At 35.9% G+C, this 19,842-nt stretch overlaps 3 protein-coding genes and 1 long non-coding RNA gene across 9 annotated transcripts; 2 read left to right on the top strand and 2 right to left on the bottom strand.

The window, feature by feature from the left end:
* Positions 1-4,738: 4,738 nt before the first annotated feature.
* On the top strand, positions 4,739-6,419 carry LOC128859191 (putative nuclease HARBI1). The gene is made up of 3 exons (XM_054095971.1): positions 4,739-5,379; positions 5,445-5,583; positions 5,653-6,419. The coding sequence occupies exons 1-3, from the start codon at positions 4,973-4,975 to the stop codon at positions 6,181-6,183; spliced, it is 1,077 nt and encodes a 358-aa protein (XP_053951946.1). The 5' UTR covers positions 4,739-4,972; the 3' UTR covers positions 6,184-6,419.
* Positions 6,390-16,031, bottom strand: LOC128859190 (uncharacterized). 5 transcript variants are annotated; one of them, XM_054095970.1, is made up of 9 exons: positions 15,940-16,031; positions 8,230-9,058; positions 7,978-8,152; positions 7,799-7,924; positions 7,641-7,718; positions 7,327-7,581; positions 7,140-7,265; positions 6,751-7,075; positions 6,390-6,684 (listed from the first exon to the last, which is right to left on the bottom strand). In XM_054095970.1, the coding sequence occupies exons 2-9, from the start codon at positions 8,331-8,333 to the stop codon at positions 6,425-6,427; spliced, it is 1,449 nt and encodes a 482-aa protein (XP_053951945.1). In that variant the 5' UTR covers positions 8,334-9,058; positions 15,940-16,031; the 3' UTR covers positions 6,390-6,424. The 5 variants fall into 5 exon arrangements, with proteins under 5 accessions (XP_053951945.1, XP_053951941.1, XP_053951942.1 ...); XM_054095966.1 differs by having other exon boundaries at positions 6,390-7,075; positions 8,230-8,668; positions 8,818-9,058; XM_054095967.1 differs by having other exon boundaries at positions 6,390-7,075; positions 8,230-8,668; positions 8,911-9,058.
* Positions 11,170-14,731, bottom strand: LOC128859189 (uncharacterized). Its single transcript, XM_054095965.1, has 9 exons — positions 13,895-14,731; positions 13,188-13,635; positions 12,908-13,093; positions 12,725-12,802; positions 12,411-12,665; positions 12,098-12,349; positions 11,920-12,036; positions 11,531-11,855; positions 11,170-11,464 (listed from the first exon to the last, which is right to left on the bottom strand). The coding sequence occupies exons 1-9, from the start codon at positions 13,921-13,923 to the stop codon at positions 11,205-11,207; spliced, it is 1,950 nt and encodes a 649-aa protein (XP_053951940.1). The 5' UTR covers positions 13,924-14,731; the 3' UTR covers positions 11,170-11,204.
* LOC128859192 (uncharacterized) lies at positions 15,321-18,535 on the top strand. 2 transcript variants are annotated; one of them, XR_008454108.1, is made up of 3 exons: positions 15,321-15,760; positions 18,194-18,325; positions 18,377-18,535. It is a non-coding gene; the product is annotated as an uncharacterized LOC128859192 (long non-coding RNA). The 2 variants fall into 2 exon arrangements; XR_008454107.1 differs by having other exon boundaries at positions 18,064-18,325.
* The last annotated feature ends 1,307 nt before the right edge of the window (positions 18,536-19,842 follow it).

Below are 19,842 nucleotides of genomic sequence, written 5' to 3'. Positions count from 1 at the left end.
TGCAAGTATTGTTTGAAAAACCGGGACCTCTGCTCCCTTGCGGGTTCCACTTCAGTGCCACTCACGTGATGCCTAATGTTACCTAAATATAATCTAGGAGTATATCAGATGAATAATATGAAATAAATGAATTCTGGCACAAATGCTACTGCTTTAAATTGCCCACAAAAATAAATGCGCACCAAACGCAGAATTTCTATCAAATAAATGTTTACCCAAAGGGTTAAGGGCGGCTTAAAATCAGAACTTATAGTTAGAAATTGCGCAACCGCCGCTGCTAGCAATGTGCCCTGAGCTTCAGTAGTGGATTTTATGTGACAATGCGGATTTGCGTTTTACACGTTGCTTATCTGTTGCATGCTCTTAGGCGCCAGCTTTGAAAATACTATGTAACAAATCGTTTGCATCAATAATGGACCTATCACGAACTAGTAGATGAAAACTTTTTTTTTATTTATTTCTATTTAATATTTCTAATTTTATTCAATTCTAATTTTACACCATATTCTTGTCATAGATTGGCAAACATAAAATTAAATAAACTATCTAATAATGCCCCGGCTATTAAGAAGTTCTTTAGTCGGTGTTGTCATATTTTGCGTCGAATTCGAGAACTTGCGAGCGCCACAAAAAATAATAAGGACCCGTTTTTGGTCAACTGCATGAGTACTCAAAACTTATCAAAATTAAAGTATGCAACTGACATACTCGTGCATACATACATATACTTATATACAATACATACTGAAGTATCACATATATACAACATCCATACATACCTATAATACAATACATACCCAATCAATTAACAAGAATAAAAATACGAGAATATCGAGTAGATATAAAAAGAAACTATTAATGGGCGTAGTAAAATTTGTGTAAGGGACTATTGTCCCAGGAACTAAAACTAAATTCTGAAAATATGACACAAACATGTGGAAAAATGAATAACACAATTGTAGTTGTGTTTGTAAACAGATAATAATGTTAGAAAATATTTAAATAAAATAAATCGAAGAACTAACAAACACAAAGAAACCAAAAACCACAATGAACTAAAAAACACTGAAAGCAGCAGAAAAAATTAGGTTTAAGCTTCTTTTAGGGATTCCAAAGTAAACAAGGTATACCGACTTAATGAGTCTAAAGCAAAAAATAAAATTAAACACTACATACACAAAGTAAAAAACAAAAACAAACATGTAGCAAACTGAGGGGTAATTAGAAAAATCCATTTACTTATTAGTCTATGAGTAAGTACATAAAAATAAACCTAAGTGCATACTATAGCAACAAACAAAATGTGCAGACAAGTAAAATACGAGTACGCTGAAAATGAGTGTAAATTTCCATAGTAAAATTAGTCAAATACACACGCGCTTTACAAAAACGTAATGGAATATCAGGCAGAAATATGAGTAATTTAGAGTGGTTAGGTGGGTATAAATTATTAAAGTTTGTGAGTAAGATTGACAAGCTGAGGCGGTTGGAAATGAGGTCAAGCAACGTTTTTGCAAAAAGAAAAATAGAAAAAACCAACAATGCCGACGCCACTGCCACCAGCAACTATTAGCTGGCAGCGCGGCTCAGGTCAGGAAGCATAATAAGCATAGTTGGCAACGCGTTGGCATTGCGTTTGCAACGGAAGTGATCGATTGCATTGCTAACAGCCGTTAGCATACGAAATTTTAGTAAAGAGGAAAAATGGATAAACACATACCATATGCATACATACATCCATACATCATACATACCTTCATATATTAAACAAGTACTATATTTCTATGTAATACAAAAAACCAACAATAAGGGGAGCAAACAATTAGTGAAAACACAAACAACACAAAAACTTAGTAAACGTGGAAGTAAGTGAAAACAGTATAATTAAATACAAAGAGAAACAAAAAAACAAAGAGCAGAAATTCCCTTAGTAAAGTAATTATGTAAATTATTAAATGTTATCAGCTGACCCTTCCAAGCAACTTTTTCCAATCAAAAAGACACCTACGAAAACACAACAAATGCACACAAAAGGCGCGAAGAACTATGAAGGCGTACATTTCATACGAACACAAATTAAACTTGTGAACACTTTTGAAATTTGAAAAACAAATATAATGTTGCAAGGCCTTTCCTGCTTCCTTTGATTCCAGCTAACCAAGCCCGTTAGTGGCACACAAACAAAAACAATAACAAGAAACATGTTATAGGGTACACTATTGAGAAATTAATTGTCATGTTTATTGAATTGAATATTGTATATGAAATTGTTTAAATTTAAATTCTATATACAACGGCTACATACATATACATATATATTATATATATTAACAATAGCGCATTACGTAACGCATATGCGACAATTATAAATGTATGCCATATTTTTATGTAAAAGTTGGCAAAAAATATTGATACCATACGTAAAACATACATACAAATATGTGCATATGTATGTGTACGCAGTTAAAATAGTATGACTATACATATGTTTGGTTGATTTTAGAAGGGTTTTGTTTTTAACTGCAAAATTATTTACAAAACAAAATATGCATTTCAGTTTCATGATTCGTTACAAAATTTCTATAAGAGTAATGCATTTTGCCAGAAAACGTATGACAAATGAATTAATAAATGTTTAATAGTTTCATTAAAAGAATACACATATATACACAAAAACGCAATGAATGAACATTAATAAATAATGAAATGGCCCGGAAAAGTTGAGTCACTGTGCAAAATTTGAAATCAATAAAGATAAAAATATATACACATTATTATTTATTAGTTAAACAAATGCGTTTTTATGTATATGGAAAAATTGAGAATAATTATTCATTTTAATTTTTATTTTATGTCGTGAAAAAGCTACTAATAAAAACTATCGGACTTCAGAGACCAAATAAAACTGTATTTGTGGTGCGCGTCTTTATGTTTTTCCACAAATGGAAGGACCTACAGTTTTATGCTGCCTCCGAACTGCAGATGAAACTTTATGATGAATTTTTTTCATAGCAGAAATACACTCGAGGTTTGTCATTGCCTACCGAGGGACGTCCGCTATTAGAAACGATCTGGACTAATTTGGTTCCACTCTTCAAATAACGCTTTTTTACGATCAGATTTGTTATAGATGTCATATTTTCTCATATACGTCTTCAAAACCAGCCACCAGTTTTCGATAACGTTCAAATCCGGCTGATGCTTTTCTATCGAAGTACACCGCCTAGCCACAGTTAAAAAAAGTGTACATAAAATTCAGTATTGCTTTATGTCAAACTCACTGTACAAACTCTCGCATACTAAAAATACAATTTCCTTTGTTGAAACTTGCGCCGTGAATAGTAGTACTTTTAACTGTATCATTTAAGCTGCAGCGTGAATTCTCGTATTTTATGTTTAGAAATGAAGTAAATCAAAATAGTTCAGATGCCTGCATACTCTATTTTTCCATTTTCGCAAAATATTGTGAAATGAAGACCTTACAAAAAAAGTCGTATTTGTATCAAATAAGGTGTGAGTGGCTGTATGTGTATGTTCCGCCTATGAAGGAGCCTCGCATCTCACCTGGTCCATAAAACCAACTCATGTAACATCCCTTTCGCTATTTTGCTTAAGTCCGACCCCATCGAAATAGCGGGTTCATAGGTCCACCATTAGATGGAGTCGACGACTAATATTGATGAATTGATGAACAAGCCCAGTTTAGGTAGGGCTTGGTAAGCTGTTGCAACAAAAACACAGGGGTTACGATTTTCCAAACGAGACCTCTCAAACTAAATTAAAAACCAAAAGTGATTCAAATTACCATATTGCCTAGCTTTCATTATTCCATTTTGTTCATAAAATATGCTATTGTCGTCACATTATCTGCCATTTTGTGTCATTTCTATGTGATGCCGTAAAAAATTGTTGCAAAATAGAATTACGTGATGAAAAGCAAGCGTAATTCCCGTACTTGTTATACGTAATGCTGTAAATGTGTCCGCTCACAGTGTATCCACAGCTTTATTTTGCTCTGATCCTTTATGAAAGTATAATAGGTAATTCAAAGAACTCGCTGTTTGCCTTGGTGTTCAAAAATCAGTTTTGTGAGAAAATTTAATTTTTATTTCAATCAAATGATACAGTTATGATAATATAATAGATTTTTTCATATCAACATACATCATAGTTCGCTGTATCCAAAAGCTGATGAAATAGCCAGCTACATATTTTTTTCGCACTGCCGGTGTCACCCTGTTTTAAGCGCTGCGAAACAGATGATGAATCGAGAAATTAATTGCAATTGAAAGGTAAACCAAAATTTGTGTACCTAATAGACCCGTCCCAATGAGTCTGTATCGTCCGTTACGGCAACAAATTTGACTGACATCAAAAAAGATTGTGCACAAAATCTGGCAACTTTCTACTTTTGCCCTACGGCAAGTGCGGCGAAAATGACAACGGTTTAGAAGAACAATTTTGTATTGCGCAAATTTTTATCGATGGTGTTTTATAACATATCTAATTAATTCCAGGAAATAAAGGAAATTTAAATGAATTATTATTTTTGGGATAAAAGCTTGAAAAAGTAGAGAAAAGACTGGGCTTAACCAAGTTGTCTGAAAAATAAATGTGCGTCCCGATCTCGAAGTTGTGGTCGGACCCACTGTTTACGACTACCATAAATTCTATTAAAACCCTCTTTTGCTGCAATAAGCAAAATTTTATAATATATTTCACAACCAACAAGAACCTATTTATACACAACGAAATATTTATATTATTTGCTCTCACGACACGAACATTTGTTTTATGTTTACATGCAATACTTCCATTGTGGCACCACGGTACGTTTTACACGTCACGTCAGTCAATGCAACGGACGTAACGGACCTATTGTGACAGGGCTATAATATTCCACTTTGCTGGATAAAAATTTAATAGTAGCGCTAAATAAATTCGTTTTTGAAATCGTGCTTAGAGTATCTAAATGGAAGAGGAATTTCTATTGCTCTTAATTGAGACGTGGCAGGATGCTTTCAATAGCAATAATATGAAGCTTCTTCGTGACTGCAGCGATCCGTTTAATTTGCCAGCCCAAGTTTTCGAAAAGCACTTCCTCTTGCCAAAATCAATGTGTCGCTCATTAATAGAAGACTTGCTACCGTACGATAAACAGGACACTAGTCTACCTCTCGCTCTAAGATTTCTAACAACGGTCAATTTTTACACTTCCGGTAGCTTTCCAAAACGTTCTAATAGCAATAAAATATTCGACATCAGTCAGCCATCGATGTCGCGCTCATTGTCAAGTATAACGGAACTATTGGTTACACAAAAAGGTGATGAAATATGCTTTCCAGGCACAAATGAGAGTCAAGCAGTCGTGAAGAAGGGGTGAGTATTGACGACAAAATGTTATGTTTGTGAGCTGCTGTATATGCGGAACAATTATTTTATAGTTTCAAAGAACAATTTGACATGGATAATACTTTGGGTGTCATTGGAACAGCGCACATTAAAATACTGGCGCCGAAAGACAAATTCGGATCGGAAGAATATTTTAATGAGCACGGTGAATACAGTATCAAAGTAGAAGGCGTGAGTACATCCAGCTGAATAAGCTATTGTCTTCAATTAATATCTCCACTATAACAATTTATTTGATAGATTTGTGATCACCGCTTGTTATTCACATCACTAAACGCGAGATCGCCTGGTTCCTTATCTAATTCATCCATCTGGCGTAGTTCTTCGGCACGCCAATTTTTAATAAAACATTACAAATTAGGTTCACGAAACACTTGGTTACTAGGCGATGTCACATATCCTCTAGAACCATGGCTGCTTACTCCTGTGACGCCTAGGAGTCGCCTGGAGTTATCCTATAACGATAGGAATAGAAGAGCTCATAATTGTATTAAGCAAGCTTTCGCCGTATTAAGAACCCGCTTTAAATGTCTCTCCAAAGGGCGCAGGTTGTATTATAAGCACGAACGTGCGGCAAACATTATATATGCATGTGCCATATTGCACAATATACTATTGAAGAATGGAGGTAATGCAACATTGGATAAAAACGAATTACAAACATCGGTAGAAGAGGCTTCGACGAAGGTGTCAGAGAAAGCGGCTTTGAAGTGTGCGCCAAAATTTGTAGACGGCACACACGTTAGACACCGTTATACACAACATTTATAATTGATTAAAGTGGAGGAAATATTACTATTTTTACAGAAGCCTAGTATATACACTGGTGTACAAAGAAATATACTTTTAACCTGTGTACGCTTTCACATCTCCAATGATGATGAACTGTTGTATGCACACAACTGTTGCGGACCTGCCACAGTTGCGATGGCTAAATTTTTTTTTTTTTGTTTTTGCAACAAAATATCAGTACAATGTAGAAAATAAATATTTCTTAATACCTTTTATTTTATTAATTATTCTTACAAAATGTCAATACTTCCTCTAGTCTCTGAACGTTATCTGTCAATCTTGTTACGGCAACTGTGAGTCCTTGCAAAATACCCATCATTTGCTCTTCTCGTTCATCTCGCTTATTTATGCTCTTTAAAACGATTTCGTACATTTCATTAAGAGATGTGATCTTGCGTTTTTTCGATCCATTTGTTGTATCTTCAGGTACGGACGTATGCGTAGAATGTTTGGTGTTAAAGCTTTCAGTGCCCGTCACCTCTGCGGGTATCAAAGAGGGATCCAAAGTAATTTTTGAGCGGGCAATACAAACATTTTCTCTTTTACCTTTTGCCGTAGTTGGAGATGGATGGGAAAGAACAATTTTTTCGTCCTTGGCGGTGTCAACTGTGGCTTGCGTAGATATATTCAAAGAAGTTGATGGGGGTGAGATTGTAAAGACTCGTCTTTCTTTATGCCCCACATCTGAGGCATTCGTAATATCTGATGGGCAGGGAAGAACAGCAATTTTACTTTTTTTGCACGCTTTTTCTACCGACTTTTTAGATTTATCCGAAGTAGTTGCTCTGTCAGCTTCACCAGAGGCCAGCATTGTTGCATTCAAAGAAGTATTTGGTCGGAGAGTAACACAAATTTGCGACTGTGTAGTGACCTGAATATTTTTGGATAATAATTAAAATATTTAATACATAAAAAATTTTGCAATGTTAATTTACCGGAAAACCCAATGTCGGCACATTTATTAATGATGTGGGGGTGTTCAGCTCAGAAGTTGTATATTCTTCATTCGCTAGCTCATTCTCAGTTTTCATATCCATTTCAGCTTCAAAATCAAGAATAGCCTTTGAATATTTTGAGTCTAATTAATTAAGAATGAAAATTCGTGTGTGATTGATAACCTACATCCGGTTTAGAATCTTCATCTGATATATCTTCGCAAATCGCCGTCACTTTATTTATATCATCATCGTCAAAGCAATCGATTTCCTTTTTTATTGTTGTTGTTGTTGTATCAACATTTATAACATTTCCATACATGTGCCGTAGTGACAGTCCTTGGCCGGATGAAAATCCGGGTCGTTCCGGTAAAGCAGAACCGACTGTCGGGGGAACGATTTCCTTTTGTATCTCTATATCTGCTTCCGGTTCCAGTACGATCTACAAACATGTATAGTTTTTTAAACTAAAGTGCAAATAAATGTAAACCAGTGACATACCTCCGTTTCAGCGTCGTGCTTGAATATGTCCTTACATTTCTTCTGAGTTCTGATTGAATTACTCCGGTCATCCACTTCCTTGTTTTTTACACAACATAAACAAAATTATTTGGATTAGAAGGCAATTATATTAAAAAACTTAAATAGTGCAAACCTACATCCGTATCGCTCGTTAGTGCTTGCTGGCCAAAATTAAATGAAGCGAATTCATCAAATTCAGGTACACCACTACTTTTACCTCGACGTGCTCTACACCGCAATTGACTTCGCCACGTACTCATAGACTGAAAAATACATTCTTTTGCAACTATTTTAATACTCAAATGAAATCAATTACTTCTCTCCATTTATCAGCCGATCGATATGCCCCTTCCATAGAATTCAATTCGTCGGCTAGTTCTTCCCATAAGGTACTCACAGGTCCAAATTTAGACGTAATTATTTTCGGATGCTTACGCGCAAAGTTTACAAGGTAGAGCAATTGCGCCAATGTCGCACGATTCTTTCTATAACTATTTAAAGATTTCGGATTTAAATTGTTTGTAATTAGTAAAATCCCTTAATTTGCAATCATGAATATTTAACTTACTTGTCTACGCAACTTATGCTTTCGTCGAGTTGTGTTCTGTTAATGGAACCTGAAGGGGAATTCAACGATGGTTTTGCTTCTGAAGTTAGTCGAGTACGTCTCATGTTTGTTGATGTGAAATCTTTGGCGGAGAAGTGCTTGAAGCACCGACGTAGGGAAAACTTTAAAATAGAGACAAACGATTTTGGCGCAAAAGTGGTACCGTCCTCCCCTCTCCAAATATAAACACTTTTACCAGCCGGAAGCAAATAGTTTTTGAGTTATTTAAAATAAAAGGTTTTAAAATTGGTTAACCACACAGCGCCACATCCATATAAAGATACGCACTGATCTCAGTTGCTTCACTTTCGTAAATACTTTATAATATTTAAACTGTTTACATTAATTATTATTTATAAAAACTCGTTAAATTACGATTGTAAAATAACTTTATTTTTGGCTGGAATTTAGAACAATGTATATTTTGGAATTTCTGGCAAACTATAATGTTTTTTTTAATGAAACTTGGTGGAGATGTTAGTGAGGTGTTAAGGAACACTCTTTATAACTTTAAACTATTCGGGAAATAATAATTTTTTTATTATTTACATTCAAAATGCCCTCGGGAACTTCACTATAATTTGCCACATTACACTCTATATTTTTTAACATTTCACTAAAATTCACCAAATATACACTCACATGCGTGTTTTTACCGATTTTTATGCTAATATTCTAATTATATCTATTAAAATTAAATGCAAATTCATTTGCCTATGCAATCACATCCCAATTTTAAGCGCGAATAAGAAGAAGATTGGAATGCCAACAGTATGGTGTTGCCGGATGCCTGCAAATGAAAACAAAAAATAAGTTCTTGAGTTTAGTGTTAATCATGGGGCTGGGGGTTATTGTGCCTCCTTACTCCATACACGCATATGACGTTTTAATTTTAGGTTCAATGGTTTTAACACGGAAAGGAGTTTTACGCAAAAATACTGTGCATTGCGTAGCCGGAGTTGGACTGATGAGGGTTATTTTTTCGATGCGCGGCCGAAGGCCGCCCACGCGAAAAGGAGTTCTACGCAAAAATACTGTGGATTGCGTAGCCGGAGTTGGACTGATGAGGGTTATTTTTTTGAAGCGCGGCCGAAGGCCGCCCACGCGAAAAGGAGTTCTACGCAAAAATACTGTGTTAATTAATTTAATTTAATTTTAATTACTTTATTATTTTTTGTGATACGCTTAATATCATTGTTTTTAAGTTTAAATATGTTGTGTGTTTTTATTTTCAAAAATATTTCTCAACTTTAAATTACAGCAAAAAATACTGCAGTTTTTCAATGAACCTTCCACCGAACATCCCTGCGTGCGAACTTCGCTCTCATTTCAGGTGTATGGCAACACCAACTTTTCGCTAAATTAGAGAACTTTAACATTAAATTACTTAAAAACTATAAGCCTCCGGCAGGTTCTGTTTTCAGTTTTAAAATGGGGATACACCCCTCTATCACCCCCTTTTTACCGTTTTTTCCAAAGCGATATACATTATACTAAAGTTTTTCCTTATTTTTCACTGCGCAAACTGTAGTAAAAATTGTTCGAAATTTATAGCGATCGAACGAGTTGCCATATAGTAGCAAAACAAACACAATCGTTCGTTTGTTAATGTTTCGTAGAATTTCTTATAACAAATTATATATAATATAAAATGAAAGTTGTTGGTATATTCGCTGTATATGGTTTTATATAGAAATAAAAACCGCAGTAGGTGAAAACTTGGAAAAAAATTCATTGGACACTCAAACCTTGTATAAATTATTCTTAATAAAATATTTAAATTACTACCCACTTTATATATAGAATATAGTTAAAATATAATCCCTCGTCTAAAGAAAAAAACTAGGGTCTGTCAGACTCACGCACGGTAGAAGTGAAACTTCTAAGTTGGTTGTTACATGCATGGGAGCCCCGGTTTAGATCTCTCCCCCCTCTCTCGTGTTAAATTCAGGTTTTCATATTTTTTTTCTATATCACTCCATATAAATTTGTACTATTTACTTTTGTCCTTATTAGCTTCAAATTTGACACTTGGGTGCAGTGTTGCACTTGTCGCTGACAATTCTTTGCACTTCCAATGGTATTTTTTGCCTACTTTTGGCGCGTTAATCAATTTGCTTTGATCACCGAAACGGTTGAAATGTCATTTTACAACCTTCTACTTCAACTATCGTCACTCGTTTGGCAAACACACTCATTGTATCGCTTCGTCTCCTCCATACCTACCATCTATTTACTTCACAGCAGTTTCTTATTGCTTTCCCGCTTACACACATTCAATCGGCGCTTTATCTGATACTCACACACAGCACTCATTTGCACGGGCTATGGCTATCTATAATACCCGTTGTCGGTTGTCGATTGTCGGTTGCCTGCATGTCGCCAGTCTACTACTGCGAGAGAGCGACAGAGAGAGCGAATAGGCGAGAGTGGGAAGGAGCAGCTGCTCCTTGGCCCCGCCCATTTGACGGATTTCGGTAACGCTCCGAACTTACCGTTTCACTCGCCTATTTTCAATCTGCCTTGGGGCCCCCGACGCGCCTAAAGAAGTTTCACTTCAAAAACGAATTACAAACATCGGTAGAAGAGGCTTCGACGAAGGTGTCAGAGAAAGCGGCTTTGAAGTGTGCGCCAAAATTTGTAGACGGCACACACGTTAGACACCGTTATACACAACATTTATAATTGATTAAAGTGGAGGAAATATTACTATTTTTACAGAAGCCTAGTATATACACTGGTGTACAAAGAAATATACTTTTAACCTGTGTACGCTTTCACATCTCCAATGAAACTGCACTGATGATGAACTGTTGTATGCACACAACTGTTGCGGACCTGCCACAGCTGCGATGACTAAATTTTTTTTTTTTGTTTTTGCAACAAAATATCAGTACAATGTAGAAAATAAATATTTCTTAATACCTTTTATTTTATTAATTATTCTTACAAAATGTCAATACTTCCTCTAGTCTCTGAACGTTATCTGTCAATCTTGTTACGGCAACTGTGAGTCCTTGCAAAATACCCATCATTTGCTCTTCTCGTTCATCTCGCTTATTTATGCTCTTTAAAACGATTTCGTACATTTCATTAAGAGATGTGATCTTGCGTTTTTTCGATCCATTTGTTGTATCTTCAGGTACGGACGTATGCGTAGAATGTTTGGTGTTAAAGCTTTCAGTGCCCGTCACCTCTGCGGGTATCAAAGAGGGATCCAAAGTAATTTTTGAACGGGCAATACAAACATTTTCTCTTTTACCTTTTGCCGTAGTTGGAGATGGATGGGAAAGAACACTTTTTTCGTCCTTGGCGGTGTCAACTGTGGCTTGCGTAGATATATTCAAAGAAGTTGATGGGGGTGAGATTGTAAAGACTCGTCTTTCTTTATGCCCCACATCTGAGGCATTCGTAATATCTGATGGGCAGGGAAGAACAGCAATTTTACTTTTTTTGCACGCTTTTTCTACCGACTTTTTAGATTTATCCGAAGTAGTTGCTCTGTCAGCTTCACCAGAGGCCAGCATTGTTGCATTCAAAGAAGTATTTGGTCGGAGAGTAACACAAATTTGCGACTGTGTAGTGACCTGAATATTTTTGGATAATAATTAAAATATTTAATACATAAAAAATTTTGCAATGTTAATTTACCGGAAAACCCAATGTCGGCACATTTATTAATGATGTGGGGGTGTTCAGCTCAGAAGTTGTATATTCTTCATTCGCTAGCTCAATCTCAGTTTTCATATCCATTTCAGCTTCAACAGCCTTCGAATATTTTGAGTCTAATTAATTAAGAATGAAAATTCGTGTGTGATTGATAACCTACATCCGGTTTAGAATCTTCATCTGATATATCTTCGCAAATCGCCGTCACTTTATTTATATCATCATCGTCAAAGCAATCGATTTCCTTTTTTATTGTTGTTGTTGTTGTATCAACATTTATAACATTTCCATACATGTGCCGTAGTGACAGTCCTGATGATGTGGGGGTGTTCAGCTCAGAAGTTGTATATTCTTCATTCGCTAGCTCAATCTCAGTTTTCATATCCATTTCAGCTTCAAAATCAAGAATAGCCTTCGAATATTTTGAGTCTAATTAATTAAGAATGAAAATTCGTGTGTGATTGATAACCTACATCCGGTTTAGAATCTTCATCTGATATATCTTCGCAAATCGCCGTCACTTTATTTATATCATCATCGTCAAAGCAATCGATTTCCTTTTTTATTGTTGTTGTTGTTGTATCAACATTTATAACATTTCCATACATGTGCCGTAGTGACAGTCCTTGGCCGGATGAAAATCCGGGTCGTTCCGGTAAAGCAGAACCGACTGTCGGGGGAACGATTTCCTTTTGTATCTCTATATCTGCTTCCGGTTCCAGTACGATCTACAAACATGTATAGTTTTTTAAACTAAAATGCAAATAAATGTAAACCAGTGACATACCTCCGTTTCAGCGTCGTGCTTGAATATGTCCTTACATTTCTTCTGAGTTCTGATTGAATTACTCCGGTCATCCAATTCCTTGTTTTTTACACAACATAAACAAAATTATTTGGATTAGAAGGCAATTAAATAAACTCACTATTATCGACTTTTTCTTTTCATTCTTTTGAAAATGATACGTACATTATCCCAATCATTCCTATTAGCATGATTCGTATGTGTTGTTCTTGCGTTTTGTACAGGTGCGTCTTGAATCTCATCAATCCCATGTGGAGTCCTTAACCGTCGGATAGGTGCCTCGCGAATTCCATCAATCCCATTTGTGGTTCTTGGTTGTTGAATAGGTGCCTCTTGAATCTCATCTAAATTCTTACAAAATAAATTTATTTTATATATTATTATTAAAATCCGTGAGAATCCCGATCAATGTATTATAAGACGCAATTATTCACTTCGAACATACCATTTGAGATATGTTTCTATTATTAATCTTAGTTGATTTTTTCCGCTGAGCTGTTGTCTTTCTGGCAACATTTTGTGTTATTGGTTGAGACTGTCGATGCACCTGTACCGTATGTTGTATATGTTGTGGACCATCATCTGGGCTAAGGACTGGAGCAACAGGCATATTGGGCTGAGCGACTTTTCGCTGTTGCTTTTCTTTTGATGGCATAATGTTTGCAGCACCAGTTTCAATCGATTTCGACAATTTCTGACGTTCTCGGTACGCTTTACTAATCGCAGCTCGCGTTTTAGGTGGAGGTTTCGGAGGTCGAGCGAGTTTTTGACGCTGTCTGTAATTCCTACTGTATTCAGCCCATTTCGTTATTGTGGGCTTCGGCTCTGCATTTGTTGCTGCACTTGATGCTTGAAGCGCGTCCACATTCGAATCCGTTGAAGAAATCACGTCCCTAGATCATATATTAGTGTTCTTATTTTCCAATCAATTTTATATTCCGATTAAAAAGCGTATTGATGACAGAAAGAACGCGATAAACCAATTTACCGGGGCTGTGTATTAATTACGAGTTTAGTGAATTTTCTATTCAAACCCACACGTTAACGAGGTTATGTATTCAAAATCCCTCATTCGTGATGTATTTCATCGTACATTTATGTGATATATTTTTTGATATATTTATTTGATATATTTACTTAATATATATTTACCTTGGATTGCCATGTATTTCATCAGGCATATTGGAGACAACTATCTGTTGATGAGTCGCATCTGATGCGCAAGTTTGCGTCACATCAGTCTCACTCTGACTAATTTTGCTCGTAACTTAATTGTTCACCAACACACACTGAATTTCCTCTAAATAGTTACGCAATAAAGAAAAATCAATAGCCGTAATACGTATATTCCTTCGACTTAGCGATATTGTTAAAAACTATTAAGAATATCGCTTCGTTCAGTGCGAATCACAGGTCAACGCAATATCCTAACCTCGCTTCACACTTACTGAACGGCTGATGCACGGCGTGGGTAGTTTGCTATAGAGCAGTGCTGTCCATCCCATACATCAATTGATGACACGTATTCTTACTCTCCATCGTTCAGTCGTTAGCAACCCAGCAACGAATAAACAACACGTTTGTCCGCGACGCTTAATGTATGCAATACAATGCCCTGTGAGAACTTTTTTATGCTAGAAAGTGCCTTTGGCGACTTGCAATGCCTTTTATGTTACAAGTCGTTCAAAGGAAGCTATAGATGTAATATCAAAAGGCATTTCGATTCCTCCCACAAAAATTTTCTACTCCAATCCAATATTTATTTATTTTGGTTTAAAATTCCCACTGGACTGCTCCCATTCTCTCGTTCTCACTTATACACTCACATTTTTCATTTTGGACAGCACTGCTATAGAGCAAACGGGAGAGAAAGAAAGGCATTCGAGAGAGAAGGGGAGAGACGACGTGTCTCGGTGGCTCCCTCACATCGTTCAGCGCTTGCGATGCGAGAGAGCGACAAAAAGAGCGAATAGGCGAGAGTGGGAAGGAGCAGCTGCTCCTTGGCCCCGCCCATTTGACGGATTTCGGTAACGCTCCGAACTTACCGTTTCCCTCGCCTATTTTCAATCTGCCTTGGGGCCCCCGACGCACCTAAAGAAGTTTTACTTCAAAAACTTAAATAGTGCAAACCTACATCCGTATCGCTCGTTAGTGCTTGCTGGCCAAAATTAAATGAAGCGAATTCATCAAATTCAGGTACACCACTACTTTTACCTCGACGTGCTCTACACCGCAATTGACTTCGCCACGTACTCATAGACTGAAAAATACATTCTTTTGCAACTATTTTAATACTCAAATGAAATCAATTACTTCTCTCCATTTATCAGCCGATCGATATGCCCCTTCCATAGAATTCAATTCGTCGGCTAGTTCTTCCCATAAGGTACTCACAGGTCCAAATTTAGACGTAATTATTGAAGTGAAACTTCTTTAGGCGCGTCGGGGGCCCCAAGGCAGATTGAAAATAGGCGAGTGAAACGGTAAGTTCGGAGCGTTACCGAAATCCGTCAAATGGGCGGGGCCAAGGAGCAGCTGCTCCTTCCCACTCTCGCCTATTCGCTCTCTCTGTCGTGTGAGTATCAGATAAAGCGCCGATTGAATGTGTGTAAGCGGGAAAGCAATAAGAAACTGATGTGAAGTAAATAGATGGTAGGTATGGAGGAGACGAAGCGATACAATGAGTGCGTTTGCCAAACGAGTGACGATAGTTGAAGTAGAAGGTTGTAAAATGACATTTCAACCGTTTCGGTGATCAAAGCAAATTGATTAACGCGCCAAAAGTAGGCAAAAAATACCATTGGAAGTGCAAAGAAATGTCAACGTCAAGTGCAACACTGCACCCAAGTGTCAAATTTGAAGCTAATAAGGACAAATATAAATAGTACAAATTTATGTGGAGTGATATAGAAAAAAAAAATATGAAAACCTGAATTTAACACGAGAGAGGGGGGAGAGATCTAAACCGGGGCTCCCATGCATGGAACAACCAACTTAGAAGTTTCACTTCTACCGTGCGTGAGTCTGACAGACCTAGTTTTATTTTTTTTTTTCGGATGCTTACGCGCAAAGTTTACAAGGTAGAGCAATTGCGCCAATGTCGGACGATTCTTTCTATAACTATTTAATGATTTCGGATTTAAATTGTTTGTAATTAGTAAAATCCCTTAATTTGCAATCATGAATATTTAACTTACTTGTCTACGCAACTTATGCTTTCGTCGAGTTGTGTTCTGTTAATGGAACCTGAAGCGGAATTCAACGATGGTTTTGCTTCTGAAGTTAGTCGAGTACGTCTCATGTTTGTTGATGTGAAATTTTTGGCGGAGAAGTGCTTGAAGCACCGACGTAGGGAAAACTTTAAAATAGAGACTAACGATTTTGGCGCAAAAGTGGTACCGTCCTCCCCTCTCCAAATATAAAACTTTTACCAGCCGGAAGCAAATAGTTTTTGAGTTATTTAAAATAAAAGGTTTTAAAATTGGTTAACCACACAGCGCCACATCCATATAAAGATACGCACTGATCTCAGTTGCTTCACTTTCGTAAATACTTTATAATATTTAAACTGTTTACATTAATTATTATTTATAAAAACTCGTTAAATTACGATTGTAAAATAACTTTATTTTTCACTGCGCAGACTGTAGTAAAAATTGTTCGAAATTTATAGCGATCGAACGAGTTGCCATATAGTAGCAAAACAAACACAATCGTTGGTTTGTTAATGTTTCGTAGAATTTCTTATAACAAATTATATATAATATAAAATGAAAGTTGTTGGTATATTCGCTGTATATGGTTTTATATAGAAATAAAAACCGCAGTAGGTGAAAACTTGGAAAAAAATTCATTGGACACTCAAACCTTGTATAAATTATTCTTAATAAAATATTTAAATTACTACCCACTTTTTATATAGAATATAGTTAAAATATAATCCCTCGTCTAAAGAAAAAGTGAATTCTCAGCCCTAAGTGTATTTACTTTAGTGTACTATGTATGTGTGGCAGCACTATACGAGTTTTCAAAATGGCATCGAACAAATCAGATTGCTGGATGCGCGCAGTAAAATGAAAATTGAGCTGCCAACTTCGAAATAGCAGCTGATGTTGACATTCATGGTTCTTATGTTGATATCTTTGGTTAAAAATTCTATCTTCAAATATTTCAAAACTATAAGCTTTCGGGTGAATTTGGAATTTGTACCTTTCCAACGGTACAACCTTCACCCCCAAAATCGGTTGTTTTCAATTTCAAAGTCAAACCCAGACGTGAATTTTTCCGAAAACTTCACGCCCAAGGCGAATTTATTACAGGTGACAGCAAACACATATAAGTAAAACCCTACATGTATTTGTTGTTGCGTTTGGTCCAACCATCACGTCAAAATCAGCAAGCAAATGTAAACATACGAGTGTAAACATACCAATACATACAAACAAAGCATATCATTTTGACGTAAGCCATACCTACGGTGAAAAATTCAGCTGGGTGAATGCTGTCACCCAAGGCGAATTTATTACAGGTGACAGCAAACACATATAAGTAAAACCCTACATGTATTTGTTGTTGCGTTTGGTGCAAGCATCATGTCAAAATCAGCAAGCAAATGTAAACATACGAATGTAAACATACCAATACATACAAACAAAGCATAACATTTTGACGTAAGCCATACCTACGGCGAAAAATTCAGCTGGGAGAATGCTGTCACCTTATTAAATCCACCTTGCTGTCACCTTAATAAATCCACCTTGCTTCACGCCACAAGCAGTTTCCCTCTCAACTCTCATGTACTCATCTCTTTGAGGCTAGAAGAATGAAACTGAGAGGGAGAGAACAGATGACAATTATCAAGAATTTCGTTGCTCGAAAATTATTCGAACAGACCGGTTTCAGAGAACGTTAATGTATTAATGCATGATGGAAAGAATATCATTCTTGGTATTAATGTATTAACGTTCTCTGCCTGTTTTGTTGCTGTTCGTGTATTCAGAAATAAAGCGGGAAAATATTTCATTTGGTATACCCTTTCTCACCAAGGAGTTCATGTGACACTCGATAGAGAGTCCACGGTTAAACAGTTTATCGCTCCATAAGAGCATCGCATATGCTGCTAAACCTGGATAGAGTGGAGAAAAGCAATTGGGCCATCCGAGCATTGCCTTTTCTGTAACTGTTAACTGATTTGGGATTTGAATTATTTGTAATTTGAATAAAATTAGAATTTAAAAGTCTCGTAACGCTAAAGATTACGCTAAGAGTAAATAAGCATTAAATCAAATTAAAGTGATTGACAATAAAATTATCTATAACAGTAGGTTCTACGTCACCGGAACAACATCGATTTATACCCGACCAAGGACCGTCACTCCAGCAGCGTTCCCCAAACATGCATACCCATTCCCCAAATTAATAGAAATATGTTAAAAATTATCTAATTTGCAGGCATGAATGGGATATTTAGTTATCTGCAACATTTAAATCTTCGTCGAGTTGTTTTCTTTTAATGGAACTTATGGCAAATCCAGCTTTGATTATGCTTCTGGATGCATTCAGTATATGAATAGTAGAATAAAAGTAAGTATTTATCAAGGATGACTGAGTCTTGAGTATTTACCTTCTCTTAAGTGAAATTTATTGCAGGTTATGGCATCTGTACCTTCTCTTAAGTGAAATTTTTTGCAGGTTATGGCATAAGTAAGTAAAAACTTACAAGTATTTTGTTTTTGCTTTTAGTATTCATAACGCCAAAATCAGCTGGTTGCTTTCATGGCAAATTACTTCTAGATAAGTAGTAATGTAAATAAATTATTTCTAGCTTTGCGAATAAATTGTTTGAATTAAAAATTAATAAAACTTTGCCTGGATATATTATGTTGTTTACTCCTTAGCGATGAGGCAGAAGTAGCTGAAATTGTGATAACAAAGTCTTCAAGAATGTTATTAAATGCAAATGGAGAATAGGTAAAATGAAATTTTCGCGGGCATGGGAATAAAGTACATTTTATGTTGCGTTAATAACTTTCAGATACAAATTACTCATGCCAACCATTATCAATAATAATGATAGACATGATGCAAAGAATAATAATTGAATGATAGAATGACAAGAATGATAGAAACAAGATTGATGGGCGCAGAGTGTACGTGACGTCACGTTTACTGGGTTGTGCAGTATTGCCAACCATTTGCTCTTCGCAATAAATTTAGTGCTTTTTTATACCGAAAATGCGAAAATTTTGAAGTTTCGTGTTTGTTTCTTTTTGCGTTTAATTTAAAGCTACCGAAACTGTAAGTTAAAAAAAACTGTATTATTAAAGAAAGAATGTTAAACTAGGTCACTCTGAGAAGATTTTAGTGCTAATGAAAATTAGTTGATTCTTATAAAATTTAGTATTTTGAAAAAATGGTAGGAAAAATCTTAAATATTTTGCAAATCATATTAAATTGTTCAACCAAGCCATGGATCTACACATTTTATAGTGTCTAATATTGTTGCACAGCCGCTGATAAGATTGAACAATGTGTGAATGTGGATTTTAATAGTGCTGATGGAGTTGCGCCAGGAGAAGTACCTTGAACGGATGGTGCCACTGGATGGATGGCGGAGGCAGTGTACTCAGTCCGTGGATCGGTGCTCAGTGACTATTCCTATAGACATTTTAAAACATTTAACTTTAATTTAATTAAATATTATAAACATATGTATGCAAATAGACTTATGCGTGCACATATTTGTGATCACAAACAAACCTCTCTCAACTCTTCTTAAGATTGAAAACCTTTTTACACATTTTAAAAAGCCTTTGAATATTTATTGAATGCGAATTAAAACCATAGAGGTGTAATCGTTTCTTCCGGTCATCAATCCTTAGTGAGACATAGGGCATTAAGAGTTATATTCATTGTAAAAATAAACAACAAAATACCAGAAAATACTAAAGAAACCATACTGACATTTTTACAAAAAGAGTACCTTATCTAGTTACATAACTTCAAATATAGCAAAAAAGTCGTTCCCTTAACAAAAAAGTCTCGCTTAAAAAAAACCTCATAAATTAAATTGTACATAAGCATGACACATTTATTTAAAA

The sequence above is a fragment of the Anastrepha ludens genome, chromosome 3 (genome assembly GCF_028408465.1).
Source record: "Anastrepha ludens isolate Willacy chromosome 3, idAnaLude1.1, whole genome shotgun sequence".
Taxonomy (NCBI): Eukaryota; Metazoa; Arthropoda; class Insecta; order Diptera; family Tephritidae; genus Anastrepha; species Anastrepha ludens.
The sequence above is the reverse complement of the archived record's forward strand: the minus strand, read 5'-3'. Positions and strand labels throughout refer to the sequence as shown.

What these genes read in the sequence shown, in the direction of transcription:
- LOC128859190 (XM_054095966.1), bottom strand. Translation starts at nt 8,333, where the DNA reads ATGAGACGTACTCGACTAACTTCAGAAGCAAAACCATCGTTGAATTCC. An exon ending in AGCATAAGTTGCGTAGACAA is followed by an intron (nt 8,153 to 8,229) that starts GTAAGTTAAATA and finishes ATCTTTAAATAG; the next exon opens with TTATAGAAAGAATCGTGCGA. An exon ending in ATGAAGATTCTAAACCGGAT is followed by an intron (nt 7,266 to 7,326) that starts GTAGGTTATCAA and finishes AAATATTCAAAG; the next exon opens with GCTATTCTTGATTTTGAAGC.
- LOC128859189 (XM_054095965.1), bottom strand. Translation starts at nt 13,923, where the DNA reads ATGCCTGATGAAATACATGGCAATCCAAG. An exon ending in GAAATACATGGCAATCCAAG is followed by an intron (nt 13,636 to 13,894) that starts GTAAATATATAT and finishes TATATGATCTAG; the next exon opens with GGACGTGATTTCTTCAACGG. An exon ending in ATAGAAACATATCTCAAATG is followed by an intron (nt 13,094 to 13,187) that starts GTATGTTCGAAG and finishes TTATTTTGTAAG; the next exon opens with AATTTAGATGAGATTCAAGA.
- LOC128859191 (XM_054095971.1), top strand. Translation starts at nt 4,973, where the DNA reads ATGGAAGAGGAATTTCTATTGCTCTTAATTGAGACGTGGCAGGATGCT. An exon ending in CAAGCAGTCGTGAAGAAGGG is followed by an intron (nt 5,380 to 5,444) that starts GTGAGTATTGAC and finishes ATTATTTTATAG; the next exon opens with TTTCAAAGAACAATTTGACA. An exon ending in ACAGTATCAAAGTAGAAGGC is followed by an intron (nt 5,584 to 5,652) that starts GTGAGTACATCC and finishes TTTATTTGATAG; the next exon opens with ATTTGTGATCACCGCTTGTT.